This window comes from Pseudomyrmex gracilis, unplaced genomic scaffold (assembly GCF_002006095.1).
Source record: "Pseudomyrmex gracilis isolate BER0280 unplaced genomic scaffold, ASM200609v1 scaffold_676, whole genome shotgun sequence".
NCBI classification, from domain to species: domain Eukaryota; kingdom Metazoa; phylum Arthropoda; class Insecta; order Hymenoptera; family Formicidae; genus Pseudomyrmex; species Pseudomyrmex gracilis.
In genome coordinates, this window is record NW_018021260.1 from 30,850 (window position 1) to 47,289 (window position 16,440).

The following is a 16,440-nucleotide window of genomic DNA, read 5'->3' on the forward strand; positions in this document are numbered from 1 at the left end:
ATGAAACACACACCAGGGTATCAAAGATTGCTTTCAAAAGCATAAATTCATTGAAGAATCCACAAATCACTTTAGCACATATTCCGAGAAAAACTTGTTTCAGTCCATATTAACTGTAAACTATTTCTTATATCATAACTTTCCACGAAATCCATATGGCTACAATTTTTAATCTTAAGTTTATTAGTTATGACGTTAAGAGTGCGTAATTTAAACATGATTTCAATGTAAAACTGGAAAGAAATTAAGTCGATTTCAATCATGTAAACTTTGCGTCATTTTACTTAAAACTATTAACGCGTGTAGATTGGTGTTTTAATCTATTTCAGATCATGTTAGTCAATATAAAATGTACGTGTTGCACATTTGGAAAAAAATAAATTTTCATAAAAGTTAAAACTACGGTAGAGTTTTTCATATATATTTAGTTATTACGCAATAAACATCTAGCGTAAGGTTCCTAGGACTTTTTAAAACTTTATAAAAAAGATATTTAATATATTTCTCGTAAATTGTATTACACAAAACTTTTAATTTGTAATTTCTCTAGCAATTCATGATCAGGAGTTAATTTTTAAACTCAAATATTGTTTGTTTAATATTTATGTTCCTGCGTCACTATAGATCACTATAAAATTATGTATCACTATAAAATTTGACACATAAAATACAAACAAAGATTACAAGTCTTTTTGCAACAAAAAATGTATAAAAATATACGTATATTTTTTATATCATATGTAACTAATCAATAGAAAGTTTATGAATAGTAACTTAATTAAAGCATGCTTTATGCTAAATACTGTAGTTTTTAATTTTATGTACAAATAACTAAATGAATGACAATGAACGAATTGAGTAGAGAAAAAGTTTTTTAGCAAATAAACCAATATTAAATATAGTGTATGTACCAGTAAATAATATTCATACAAACAATTATTTCACAGCGCAGTCACATTGTCATGATATTAATATATACATATATACAGAGTGTCCGACAATTACTTTAACATTTCTTGTAGGCAGGTAGGAGGAGTAAAACTGAGTCGAAAAGTTGTATATCATTTTGTGAGATTTGCAATAGTTACTGAGATCATAATTAATAAATCCGCGAATAAGCATGCATCGGGCTCTCTTACGCGCGTAGCCCGGAGCGCTTCGCGTGGTTAACTTTTATCATGTATATGTTATAATAGCTATCTTTGTTTTTTATCTAAGTGAGTGATAAAGATAAAATGATGCAATAGCGCAGATAGTGCGCTCCCCGAACGCAGCCAGTATATGCTGTTATATTAGTTCTTTCCATACATTGCTACAGATAACACCGTAAATGCACGAAGCGCGCCTAATGTATGCTTCGCGGATCTTTGTTAATTAAGATCTCGGTAATTATTGCAAATCCTGCAAAATGGTAAGACTTTTTGATTCAGTTTTATTCCTTCTACCTGCCTAGGAGAGATGTTACACCAATTGTCACCCTGTATGTCTGTATTATGATAATTATTCTTTTCTTAAAATTTGTAAGTAGTTAAAGATCTCGAGTGTGCTTCGATATTTTCTTTTTACTTTGTAGACGTGTTTTTATTCTATTGCGCACTATAAAATCATTAATTTATGTATATTTTCAACATATTCTATTGTTTAAAGCAAATATCTTGTAAGGTCCTGCGCACAATAGAGAAAAAATTAGAAAAAGGAATTTGAAATAATGTTACATCAAACAAGAGAACGGAATAGATTAATTATTCCACATTTTTATGTTTTAATTTATGATGCATTACTTTATTCTATTTTCTTGTTTTGTAAAGAAATAATTATAATTTCTTATTTTTAATATTAAATATTTATTCCTATTCCTAATGTTTTCTTATTGTGTGCAGGGCCTAATAGGCACTAATATCAAAAACATTTCGTATTATTTTCTGAATGTCGTCACGGAATTTTTTTCAAAATAAAACAAGATCGATCTAGATTGGTACTCACAAACATACAAAAGCAAAATATAAGTTTTATGCTTATAATCATCATCTACTTCCATGATTTTTGCTTTCAAAATCTTTTTTTATTTTGGACGATAAATTCTTGTTATATTAAATATCGCTTCAATAGATGCTCTGTTTGTTCAGGCCTTTTGATCGTAACTTTATGATGTGATATTGCAGATACAACTACTGAATGTACTGAATGTACTGTATCTGTGATGTGCAAATATGTCCAGTTCTGGACATCCACATCTTGGTCGACAGTTTCGACGGCATTGTTTCAAATCAGCTATTCGTTATGCATTAAATATTGCGTCAAGCCTTCTTTGCTATGAGAGCGTCGATGAGTCTCAATTTCGCCTTTGCTTGCTTGTAGGATTCGTATACGATGATGACTTGTGGCCCGCGATCTTCGCGTTGCATACGACGACCGGCACGGGCTTCAAACTGTGCTTCTAATTCCTTTAACGCTCTGCGGAGTCGCTTCTTTTCTTCTCGAGTAGCTCGTTGCTGCATCAATAATTCCTCTCTAAAATAAGTAGAAATAAAAACCATAAGAAATATAAGATTAACAGAGTGTATGTAAAAATATAATGGGAGGGAAGTGGCCAATACGAGGCAAAAACTAGATCTTTGGATCAATAAACTTCTTTATTAAAAAATTTTTTATATAACAAACGTTTCCATCCCAAATTTTGGTCTTCTTCAGTTCATTTGTAGCTATAGGAAGAACTTACAAAGGAAGTGACGCAAGTGTCCCTCTCCGATTTTGATGAGCTTTGAATATGTCGTAAAGTAGCTAAAAATAAGAGACCCGTATTTTTTTTTTTTTATGTGCTTTCTTGCACGTTTGGGGAGTGATACACCCCTTCGAAAAAAAACCGGTTTTTTTGTTTTATGCGAGTATCATCAAAACGGTAAGAGATATAAAAAAATGTTTTAAATAAAAATTGCATAGTATTTTATAGGCTTTACAACCGCGTAGTTAAATTTATTTTTAATTCAACATTTTTTTATTTACCCCCACACGTCATTGTTTTTCAATTTTCAAAATGTTTGTAAGAAAAAATTGTAGCATTTTTTATGCTGAATTCAACCATATATGATTTTCTTATGTTTCAAAATCGCATCTCTCAGAAGTAAACCATCAATATCGTATTATATGCGTCGCGCTGCATGACTCATCATTTATATCGCGCTTTAATCGTAATAGGCGATACAAAAATTAAAGAATGAAAATAGTCACGTCGTCACGTATTGGATAAAGTTCTAATCATAGAGCAAAGAGCAAAGTTTAAAAGCGTTGCTAAGACACATCCCTTCCACTGATGCGTTATATTTTACTTATTCTATAATGAGTTGTAAATGTTCCGTCGCCAGTTGCTCAACGCCCAATAGCACTGTTTCTCTAGTTGTCATCTGTTGCTATGATTCATTGTAGAATGGCTTATATTAATAACCATCGTTCGCAGCGCGTCATATTCAAGTTAGCTATCGTATATTACGCTTGGAAGTTTGGTTTATTATATAGTGACTGTGGAAAAATAATATATAAGAAGATAATAGTGAGTACAAAATAGTGAGTAAATTCTGACTATTGATTTGATTATATCCAAGATATTTGACTTGACAAATATACAAATATATGTATCTTTCAAATTACAAAGCTGCAACATAATAGTAATAATTCATAAATTAATGAACACAAAAAATAACACAAGTAAATTTACTAAACTATAGAGTAAGTATTATTCTTCTTGTACACAAATAAAACAATATTCAGTATTTATTTATATTTTTCAGAATGGTTCAATTTAATCCATATAATGTCATAATGTTGCTTTACGTGACTTTTACTGCTTTGAATTTACCTACAAGTCCAATAACGTCAGAAGAACGAGAAACGGCACGTAAAATAGAGGTGATGTTGCAAAAAATGCGATGAAAGATGTGACATAAAAAAGGAAATATCTTTGGATTATGACAATGATAATGATATTTCAGAAGCAGAACAAGTAGAGCACGAAGATGAAGAATTTATACTAACTCCTAAATTTGTATGTACCAAAAATGAACATATTCCGCATAAATACAGAATACAAGCAGTGGAATATTGGAAAAGTGGAAAAATTGGACCAAGGACATTGAAAGACGTTAAACGAAGATTTCGGAAAGTATCTTCATTACGTCAATTGCGACGATGGGAAATTCAAGTAATGAAGGTGGCAGTAGATACCACAACTTAAAACAAATTTCAGAATATATATTAAATAATTTTAATATAGCTCTTGAAAAAGGAATAATTATTCACGACATTGATTTAGCTCGATGGGCTGTTCAAGCACAGGAAGATTTAAATGTACCGGGATTCAAAGCGTCGATGCGTTGGATACAAAAATTCAAAGTAATACATAATATTGTATCTCGTAAAATAACAAAATTTGTAACAAAAAAATCTATACTAGCAAACGTCGAGCTTGAAGAAAAGTGTAATTCATTTATTGAAAAATATCAAATAACTCAATATGGAGCAGAAAATATTTACAACAGTGATCAAAGCGGATCCCAGTTAGAATTGCATGCCGGTCGTACATTAGCATATAAAGGAACAAAAAGAATTGAGTCTGTAGTACAATCTAAAACGGCAATTACGCATAGCTATACTATACAACCTACTGTTTCAGCCGATGGTATGTTATTATCGCCTCTTTTATTGTATTGAAAGAAGTTAGTGGAACATTTGGTCTTAGAGTGCAAGAAACAATGTTCATGGCACCTAATATTTTTGTTAAAGCTTCGAAATCCGGGAAATAACGTCAGATCATTGTAAAATTTGGTTGCAAAACGTATTTTTTCCAAACGTAGGACCAAAGTCCGTTTTACTATTAGATTCATGGATTGGTCATTGTCCAAATATTATACAAGAAACTAAGTTAGAATCTACAGAAACTAAAATTCTATTAACTATACCGGCTGGAATAACAGGAAACATACAACTATTAGATGTATATGGTTTTCGTTTGTGGAAAAATTTCATTAAACACTTTTCAGATATTGTAATGCTTTTGGATCTGGAAATAAATCTTCACGCAAGAAACAATATTTTAAAATTACAATCATTAACTCATGGTCAGTTTTCATTGCCTAGAGTTAGAAATTTATTTCGATACGCATGGTATAAAAGCAGGTGGAAAATAAACTGGAAAAATTTGAAACACCAGTAGAATATTGTTTCAAAAATCAGTTAAAATCGACATGTGATATTTGTGGCTCAACTGCAATAATTACTTGCGCATGGTGCAAAAAATCGCTTTGCATAAATCTCATTTCTTTCATGAGCATCACTTTTGTGATACTTATGTATATCCATAAATTCACTTAATATTTTTAATATATGTTTTTTCTATACATGTTACCTTTTAAATATATGTTTATGTTACTATATTATGTAAAAGTTAAATATTATATGTTATAGTTATATATTATGTTGTATGTTCTTGAAACTAGAGTTTTAATTGTTTTATCACACACACACCCACATTACATCCACTTTACAATTAAAAAACCTAAAAACACAATAAACATAAAAGGGAATGTTATTACTATTGATTAGAACCTGTAATTAATTTAAATTCTTTGTATTAATTAATATTGAAAAATAAACATAAATTGCACTATAAATTAAATTGTAACACTTCCATTTATTTATCTTTCAAATTATCTTTCTTTTTATTTCTTACGTGTGAGTGTNTACCGGGATTCAAAGCGTCGATGCGTTGGATACAAAAATTCAAAGTAATACATAATATTGTATCTCGTAAAATAACAAAATTTGTAACAAAAAAATCTATACTAGCAAACGTCGAGCTTGAAGAAAAGTGTAATTCATTTATTGAAAAATATCAAATAACTCAATATGGAGCAGAAAATATTTACAACAGTGATCAAAGCGGATCCCAGTTAGAATTGCATGCCGGTCGTACATTAGCATATAAAGGAACAAAAAGAATTGAGTCTGTAGTACAATCTAAAACGGCAATTACGCATAGCTATACTATACAACCTACTGTTTCAGCCGATGGTATGTTATTATCGCCTCTTTTATTGTATTGAAAGAAGTTAGTGGAACATTTGGTCTTAGAGTGCAAGAAACAATGTTCATGGCACCTAATATTTTTGTTAAAGCTTCGAAATCCGGGAAATAACGTCAGATCATTGTAAAATTTGGTTGCAAAACGTATTTTTTCCAAACGTAGGACCAAAGTCCGTTTTACTATTAGATTCATGGATTGGTCATTGTCCAAATATTATACAAGAAACTAAGTTAGAATCTACAGAAACTAAAATTCTATTAACTATACCGGCTGGAATAACAGGAAACATACAACTATTAGATGTATATGGTTTTCGTTTGTGGAAAAATTTCATTAAACACTTTTCAGATATTGTAATGCTTTTGGATCTGGAAATAAATCTTCACGCAAGAAACAATATTTTAAAATTACAATCATTAACTCATGGTCAGTTTTCATTGCCTAGAGTTAGAAATTTATTTCGATACGCATGGTATAAAAGCAGGTGGAAAATAAACTGGAAAAATTTGAAACACCAGTAGAATATTGTTTCAAAAATCAGTTAAAATCGACATGTGATATTTGTGGCTCAACTGCAATAATTACTTGCGCATGGTGCAAAAAATCGCTTTGCATAAATCTCATTTCTTTCATGAGCATCACTTTTGTGATACTTATGTATATCCATAAATTCACTTAATATTTTTAATATATGTTTTTTCTATACATGTTACCTTTTAAATATATGTTTATGTTACTATATTATGTAAAAGTTAAATATTATATGTTATAGTTATATATTATGTTGTATGTTCTTGAAACTAGAGTTTTAATTGTTTTATCACACACACACCCACATTACATCCACTTTACAATTAAAAAACCTAAAAACACAATAAACATAAAAGGGAATGTTATTACTATTGATTAGAACCTGTAATTAATTTAAATTCTTTGTATTAATTAATATTGAAAAATAAACATAAATTGCACTATAAATTAAATTGTAACACTTCCATTTATTTATCTTTCAAATTATCTTTCTTTTTATTTCTTACGTGTGAGTGTGTATGTAATTAGAATGTATTGAATATTATCTTATAAAATCGTTAAAGCTAAAGTTATATTTACAAATAATAGTACTAATTTATATGTATATAATATTATATAAAATTAATCTCTGTTAAATAAATTAAAAGTGTAAAGCATCAGTGGAAGGGATGTCTTAGCAACACTTTTAAACTTTGCTCTTTGCTCTATGATTAGAACTTTATCCAATACGTGACGACGTGACTATTTTCATTCTTTAATTTTTGTATCGCCTATTACGATTAAAGCGCGATATAAATGATGAGTCATGCAGCGCGACGCATATAATACGATATTGATGGTTTACTTCTGAGAGATGCGATTTTGAAACATAAGAAAATCATATATGGTTGAATTCAGCATAAAAAATGCTACAATTTTTTCTTACAAACATTTTGAAAATTGAAAAACAATGACGTGTGGGGGTAAATAAAAAAATGTTGAATTAAAAATAAATTTAACTACGCGGTTGTAAAGCCTATAAAATACTATGCAATTTTTATTTAAAACATTTTTTTATATCTCTTACCGTTTTGATGATACTCGCATAAAACAAAAAAACCGGTTTTTTTTCGAAGGGGTGTATCACTCCCCAAACATGCAAGAAAGCACATAAAAAAAAAAAATACGGGTCTCTTATTTTTAGCTACTTTACGACATATTCAAAGCTCATCAAAATCGGAGAGGGACACTTGCGTCACTTCCTTTGTAAGTTCTTCTTATAGCTACGAATGAAACTGAAGAAGACTAAAATTTGGGATCGAAACGTTTGTTATATAAAAAATTTTTTAATAAAAAAGTTTATTGATCCAAAGATCTAGTTTTTGCCTCGTATTGGCCACTTCCCTCCCATTATAACATTTTACGAGGAAAAATACAGAAGTATGTAAAAATATATGCAAGTAAAAATATATTTATATAAAACACAAAACTTGTTATATAATCATAAAAGCTCACATATAAATATTATAACAATATAGGAAAAAAGAGCCAATACGAAAAAACATTGAATGTTTGTGTTGAATATGTTTATCTAAGTATTATGTCAAACGTTTTGATCCACCTCTCGGATCTTCCTCAGTAACAATCTGGATGAAATTTTCTAAGAACCACCAGACAATGCAGACCATACGCTGATTGCACCCTGTTTAAAATGTCTTCTTTAAGAGGATGCTGGACCGTCCTGTTTTATCCTCATTTCGTAATTTCACATTTTTGTAAAAACTACCGGAAAAATTACTTTTCAAAAAAAAAATTTTTATTAAAGGCGTCAAGTACACGCGGCACACGTATCTCTAAAAAAAAGTATTACGATATTATTATACTACATAGAAACTCTTTCTCTACAAAATCTAGTCTACAAAAGAAATGAAAGTATTAGAAAGTAGCGCCAAGGAAATTTTGTATGTTTATACACTGTTATAAAATAAAATAGCATAAAACGGCCTAAAGTCGAAAACCCATGTGGAACTATTTTTAGAATAAAAACTAATGCAAACAACTTGACGCGGCTGCATCGAAAGCTATTTAACAATAAATAAATAAATTTATTGTGCTCAAAACCTATCAAAACCTATTACTTACATCTATTTAAACAACTTTACTTCTTTTTGCTAATGCGGTAAACTTTTATTTAGTATCGACTGTCCATGCTTTACATCGAACGGTAATCTAACAACTTCGTCTAATCAAATCTGTGAGTTGGTTTAGTTGTCAAATGAAACTACTAAGATCTTTTCAATTTCACAGATACTAAAATAACGCTTAAAACGCTACACAAATAATAGCTAACAAATAGCTGCAGATGCAGATGTACACTTGTGTACGCACACACAGAACGCGCAAGATTATAAGAATCGCATTAGTCGATTGGTTTTACAATCGGTTATTTTTGTCTATAATTGAGCGCATATGTGTATGTACAGTACTGAACTATTATAAAATTGTCTATCTCATCCGTTCACCGTTGTATGTATTCTTATACTTATGCATGTATGTACCATATCACTAATACACGGATATATATTATAATAGACACGCACACAAGCAACAACGTGTCCGGATGTTTGGTATATTGGTCGACTCGATCTTACATCAATTATTCATCATTGACCACTCTTCTTCTTTTCTTTCGAATCGATCTCTTGTCTCTCTTTCTTATCTCACATCTCACATCACTTATTGCTTCTCTTCCTGTTTTTTCAACGCTTGCATTGCCATCTGTTGTTGGAACGCGTGAAACTGCACACATACCACACATTCCATCAACGACGATGACGACGACGACGAATTCCTGGGTACAGTTCCGAAAACCTGAAACACCCAATTTTTCTGTCGATTGGTATACTACTGTATTTTGGTGCGCTGATTACAAATATGATAGTGAAAATCACCGACAAGGTCATTTTCAAGATCAACACTCAAAAAAACTCAACAATTATCGCTTTTTTAACATTATTTTGATAAATATTTATAGCACAAAAAAAAGTTTCAAATAAAAGTTATAGCTCTTGAAAAAATACATCATTTATGTTGTATGCATTTTTTGCGTAGAACTACTAGTTTTCGAAAAAAATAAGATAATAGGTAAGAGAGTGACTTGTGTGTGCGTGAAAGTACGTATGGCGAAGAAAGTGCTCAGTCGGACGTTAAATATTTACAAAAGATCACCACTCTCTGATTTAAATGAGCTTGACATATGTAGTCAAGGATACCTTCTTGAGTAACAATCAAAAGGTTTTAGTCGTCGTTTGTTCTTTATTAAAAAGTTAACAAGAAACAAAGTTTTATAAATAAACTCTTATTTTCCGATTTTATTTACATTTTCTTTGTGTTGTAAGTGTTTAGACAAGGGAAGGAGTCACGCCCCTAAAGGGAGAGGCTTTGCACCTCCCCCCTGCTCCCCCTTCGTGTTTTGCGTGTGTGTGTGTGTATATTACCTTGTGTTTATATTAGAATATTTTTTCTGCATTCACTAATCCACAATAATAAATTATATCTAAAACATACAGGTTTGGATAACGATGCTTTATTAATGAAACTTTTTTGGCAATTTCGACATAAAGCGAATGTAATTGGAAGTCGTATTTGTTAATTAAATTCTTCATTTTTCTTGACGGAGGGAGCAGGAAAGAGGGCGAAGTCCCTCCCCCTGCGGGGAGCGTAGCCCCCCTGCTTAAACACTTACAACACAAAGAAAATGTACATGGAATCGAAAAATAAGAATTTATTTATAAACATTTTTTTGTTGTTAACTTTTTAATAAAGAACAAACGACGACTAAAACCTTTTGATTGTTACTCAAGAAGGTGTCCTTGACAACATATGTCAAGCTCATTCAAATCGGAGGATGGTGACCTTTTGTAAATATTTACCGTCCGACTAAGCGCCTTCCTAGCCATACGTACTTTCACGCGCACACAACTCTCTTACCTATTATCTTATTTTTTTCGAAAACTAGTGGTTCTATGCAAAAAAATGCAGAAAACATAAATGATGTATTTTTGAAGAGCTACAACTTTTATTTGAAGCATTTTTTTGTGCTATAAATATTTATCAAACTAATGTTTAAAAAGCGATAATTTTGGAGTTTTTTTAGTTTTGACCTTGAAAATGACCTTGTTGGTGATTTTTACTATCATATTCGTAATCAGCGCACCAAAATAGTAGTATACCAATCGACAGAAAAATCGGGTATTTTAGGTTTTCGGAACTTTATCCGAATTTCTCATAATGTGATATTCAACACTTTCTTCGCTTTATCTTCCGATATTTTTGAATAAAAGCCACAGACAAGAAAAACACAAAAATACTTTTTCCTGTAAGTTTTCATTCCGAATCAATTGAGATAAAAACAAAATGGATCAGTTCAGTAGTTTCTGAGATATAAATTGTTAATTTTTTTCTCGATTTTCCAGTTTACTTAGTTCGCGTAATAAATGCCGAAGTGCCTCGCGCCATTCGCGCACGACTTCGTTGTGCGTGCATTTGGCGCGAGCCTCTTGATTAAGTGGAATGAAAAACGCTTCTCCAAAAAAAAAAAAAAGAATATAGTGAAGAATTAGATAAGAATTCAAGAGAAACAAAAAAAGTTTATAGACTGTTATTACACAGACTACATTTTTGCTTTATATGCAAAATTGGCCGTACAAATCCAAATAAAAATACTTTTATCGGAAACTAGAAACATAAACGAATATTTTGAGTGCTTGAATAAGGATTTTGAAGCCTTCAAGAAAGTTTCAAAAGAAGAGAAATCTTGGAACTAGGATTAGTACAATTTTAGCAGAAGCGAGACACATACATTTATCCTTCCCCCCCCCCCCGTGTCTCTTTTATGTCATCTATTTTTAGTTTAGTTTAGTTTAGTTTAGTAGTTAGTTCGATCCGGTCTCGAGAGATGGCGCCATTTACCCGACAACGTAGCGGTTGAGTAGTAGCTTATCGGACTTACGCCGGCGGTCCAGCATCCTCTTAATAAAGATTGTCATTGAAGAAGATTCGAAAGTTAGATCAAAACATATATAATAGTTCAATAAACGTATTTAACACATTCCCAGACAGCACAAGACATCCTCAGGATTAACATAAATATGTTCAGGACGGTTATAGGATGTTTTAAGATATCATTATAAATATATTTTATGGAGATTTAATATGCACACACACATGATTATATTTAGAATTTATGTAGAATATTTAATATAATTAAAAATTATTAAGTATTATAATAAAATATTAATGTCCACTAAATAATCACTAGATGTCTACAGGCTATTTACTTTTTCTATTATATATATTGGATGTCTTTTGATTTTTCAGAGAACATTTATATGTTATCTGGGAATTAATTGGTAACATAGTGAAAAAATATATTATTATCTTGTGGCGACTACAGCCACCATTACCGACCGACAGCCGGCCGCGCAGTTCAAGCGCGCCGCCGCTATGCAGCGCACGGCCGCGAGCCGTAACACGGTAGTGAAAAGTGCGGCGTCGTCAATATAACAGCGACGCCAAACCGTATTGCCACGATCCGAAAAGTTCCGGACAGTAGACAAGAAGGACCAAGCAGCAGGACTACCAGCACCGGCAGACGACAAGGAGGTCAGGATCAACCCCGAGGAAGCTTCTACAATCTCTCTGGCCAGGATTTCTCGATCACCGTCTCCATAATTGGAGGTGCAGGTCCTCATTCCCCGGCTGCTTTGGCAAGCCATCGAGATTCCGCTACATCACCAAGACACCGCTACGAAGCGTCACCTTGAGACTTTCCACCGCGCAACTCACCCGACGATCTACAACGCACGCTACGCAGACGCTGCTCCCACTCCGTGTCCACAGAGGGAATCAGGTCTCGCTCCCCGCTCCTCGACCAAAATATAAGGAGCAGGAAACGCAGAGCGACAGCAGTGACTGGGAGAACAAGGATCATCAGTCCCTTGACTTGATATCACCGGCGAGATCCGCAGCAGAGATCACAGATCTACCGAGAAACGACGCCACCGCTCCCGCAACCGACAACGTTCACTACGGCAATCAAACAGCCTACCGGGAGTATGTCGAAGCAAAAAGGATCACAACCATAACCGCCGTCATCGCAGGCTCTCAAGAAAACCACTTAATATTATAACACTAAACGGTTCTTGTCAGAACTTATCTGTATATAGAGTGTAATTAGTTAGACATAGAAATATATCTTTTTGGATATCAGAAAGATAATCATTAGCGCTCCCCGATCTATCCACAGTCCCGGCTGCTTACCTCTCGCTGCTGTTTTCTTATCTGCTGCTATACAAACACGCTACTATCTTTTTTATAACAGAACTTTCCCACGCATATCCAAACTACATCCAGAGAACATTCAGATGACATCTTATTGTATGTTTCAAAAAAGTGTCTTCGGGATATCTTTTAGACGTTTTTTTTTTTTGAACATACTATGCTGCCTCGATCAAACTTATTATATTGACTTATTAAAAATATTACTATTTATTGTATATTTTAAGTGTATTTACCGCGTATGTTATTTAAATATATGATCTTTTCTCACTACATAAAAAATCGGATTCCTTTTGCATTAAAATCGATTTAGTTTTTCCCCGTTAAATCAGAAAAATTTTGATTTAATTCGGATTATTTTTGCCAGTCACGAAAAAATCGGATTCTCATTGCATTAAAATCATAATAATATTATTTTATTTAAGTTTAAATATCGTTAAAATTTGGAATTTGGAGATATATTTTCAACTCCTAGTTGTTTCTAAAATAGAATTTAGTAATTAAGTTCAGTGGTCTCGCGGTCTGAATGCAGAGGTTGTAAACATAGAGATCCTGATGTGAGTTTGAATCCACCTACCACTTTAGAATTTTTTCTGAGCCAGTTTCTTTTGATCGAGTTTATCGGTTAGAAAACAAACTGAATCGAGTTTGCATAATAATTACATATATTAAGTTATATATGATTATATATATAAAATGTTTTGCAGAGAATGTCCTACACATATCCTGTAAAAATTCTTAGAACGTCTCACGTTAATATCTTGAGGATATTTCTAGGTATAGCATGAGGTGCTCATTTGCTACTCCTCAGAACATTCACAATAGTTTTCGGGATTAGAACATAATGTCCACAGGATATTCCGTTTTCCATATGGGATGTTCTCTGAATGTACAGAAGACGTCCATGTGCTATCTGGGTTTAGTGTTTTGTTCGTATCCTTTTTTCTTATACTTTTTTAATTTTATGATTTACTTTATAGATATTATGTAAGAATATTTTTATTATTCTTACATAAATATTACGTAATGTTTTTTAAAACTCTATCTAATCTTGATCTAAACTTACTGAGGAAGAGCGTGCAAACTTTCACCAATCCCACGACTCCCTTCACTACTGCTATGTTGACTATCGCTATCGGTCGGTAATTGATCCATGGAATCGATACAATCCAAAATACCTCGGTGAGACATGTCGGGCTCGCTTGCTCTCCTGTCGAAGTCGACAGAATTGCTTGGCAAACTTGATGATGTAAAATCCATCGTTTCATGCTCCAAAATCGTAGCTAGTTCCGAAACACTATCCTTGTTTTTGATCTACAGAATAATATCTTGTTTATCATGGTTATTTAACACATTGAAAGCATATTTAAGCAACAACAGTTTATAGTTCTTACCGCGCCTGCTCTAATTAGCAATCTCTTCAATGTTCTGTACCGATCATACAATGGTCGAACGACTGCTCTATCTTCCTTGGAAACTGGTCTGCCAAAAGTGTTCTCGATATGAAGCAGAGCTTTCTGTACGGCCGTTTTCTCGTCCAACAATTGCTCATAGCTGAGTTCTTCCATATTATCGGATCGATTATATTTTATCCGTTTCTCACTGAGTTTTTTTTCAACTTCCTTCATCATTTCCTCCATTGATGTCGATCGGGACTTTTCATGGCTGTTATTGTTGTTTATGGGATTGTCGGCAGTGTTCAGTCGATTATTGGCGTTAGCCAAGAGCGTACCTACTGGATCTTCTTTCAGCATTTTGTGTTCCTTTCGTAGCTTACTCAATTCTGTACACAGCCGCTTGATGTCGCGATTACTCATTTTGTCGCAGTGACTCGGTCGATAGCCAAAATTCTCCTCAAACTCGTCTTCATACTTTTTAATTTTTTTTTTTAGGCCGTTAATATGTTTTGTCAAGTTCTTCAAACCCATGTCTGACGGATTAGAAATACTTGGCCGCATCTCTTCATCAGAATAAAATCTTCTCGGAAGCAACAACGAATTTCTCGGCGAGAGCATGGCTTCTACTCGTGCACCCACGACATCTTCCTGTAAAAAAATTTCAACAAATTAAATCAGTTTATATAAATTAATATTAATATTTAACTATTTTTCTTTATAATTTTTTATTTATTCCAAAAAAAGATTTGTGTTGAAACCTTTAGCAGGATAAATAAACAAAGATATGCTCGTGAAATTTTCAAATAAATAGTAGAAAGGCAGAACAAACCAATATATATACTGAATAGTAATGTATAAATATATTTTTTCTTATTAATTACAACAAAATTGGGCACCAAACGTTTTGATCCTCGGGTGGGATCTTCATCAGTGGGTACACTGAGAATAAATAATAATTAAAAAGTTGCCGCCAATAAGGCTGCCTTTACATGCGGCGTAAGTTGCGTAAGCGTAACTTGCGCCCCACTACATCAGCAAATCAAATTGTCTACCCTACTATAAGCAATATATTATACGCAAATCCGTCTAGTTACCCTAATAGGCAAATTGTGAAAATATTGCACAAAAATGGCATTATGAATAACAATGCAATGATTGCACTAAGATTTGCCGCAACAGTTTTGTCGAAATAAAATTTTGTAAATAATATTTTGTCAAAAGTTGCAAAAAAATTGTTATGCATTTTCATAAGTATATACATGAATTAAGTTGATTTCTTTATATGCAATTATATTTCTACATATTTTAAACATCACATAGCTGAAATTGTTTTCTCAATTATTGGACAATTTCTTCTTGCCGAAAAATAGTATTTGGAAAGTAATTTTGCAAACAACTACAAATATTTTATAAAAGATCAATGTTTTTACATCTATTTTCTAAAATATATCTTTATTGCAAATTACAATTTTGATGCAAGATTTCGTCACATAATTTTGTAAATGTTTTCTTATCAAGGTTATTTAACGCATTTTGCGCTATTTCCGATACGCCAAATCTAATTTTTCACGTAAACCGGTAATGCATATGTAGTAGTGATGTGTGTGTATGTCGGATGATCACTAAGTAACATTCGTTTTTAATCAAACGATTAGGAGAAATGGATCAAATTCGGGGAAATAATGTAATCTACTTTCACGCTTTTCAGTAGAAATCGAAAAAAAGATGCATCGATTCTAATCAGAAACTATAATTAATATACATAAGCTACTTATCAAAGTAGCTCTATTACGTGCCTCTATTACGCGAAAATGAGTAATTTTGACAGTTGCGGAAATATGAAATATTTATATTCTATTAATGATTGAATCAATCGACTTCTTTTTCATCTCAATCGATTGAGAACAAAAACATTTAAAAAAAGTATTATTGCGGTTTTTGTGTTTGTGTCCTCTAATTGGAAATATTTGATAATAACGTTTTGACAGTGAAAAATTCACGTTTTCATGGTTTTCATGGTCGTCGTGGGATCGGAATTTGTGCATGTTCGTATGCCTGCTAACAGATGGCATAAATGTACGTGCACGCTGAAAGGAGAAAAGAGAAAGAAAGCAGGAA

The 16,440-nt window shown here is 32.3% G+C and overlaps 1 protein-coding gene and 1 long non-coding RNA gene across 3 annotated transcripts; one reads left to right on the plus strand and one right to left on the minus strand.

The window, feature by feature from the left end:
• Positions 1-1,068: 1,068 nt before the first annotated feature.
• Positions 1,069-14,964, minus strand: LOC109861285 (protein FAM13A). The gene is made up of 3 exons (XM_020440860.1): positions 14,320-14,964; positions 13,992-14,239; positions 1,069-2,511 (listed from the first exon to the last, which is right to left on the minus strand). Exons 1-3 carry the CDS (start codon positions 14,938-14,940, stop codon positions 2,298-2,300), a joined length of 1,083 nt encoding a protein of 360 aa, XP_020296449.1. The 5' UTR covers positions 14,941-14,964; the 3' UTR covers positions 1,069-2,297.
• Positions 3,119-5,378, plus strand: LOC109861286. 2 transcript variants are annotated; one of them, XR_002250945.1, is made up of 3 exons: positions 3,119-3,561; positions 3,786-3,903; positions 3,987-5,378. It is a non-coding gene; the product is annotated as an uncharacterized LOC109861286 (long non-coding RNA). The 2 variants fall into 2 exon arrangements; XR_002250946.1 differs by having other exon boundaries at positions 3,120-3,547.
• Positions 14,965-16,440: the final 1,476 nt, after the last annotated feature.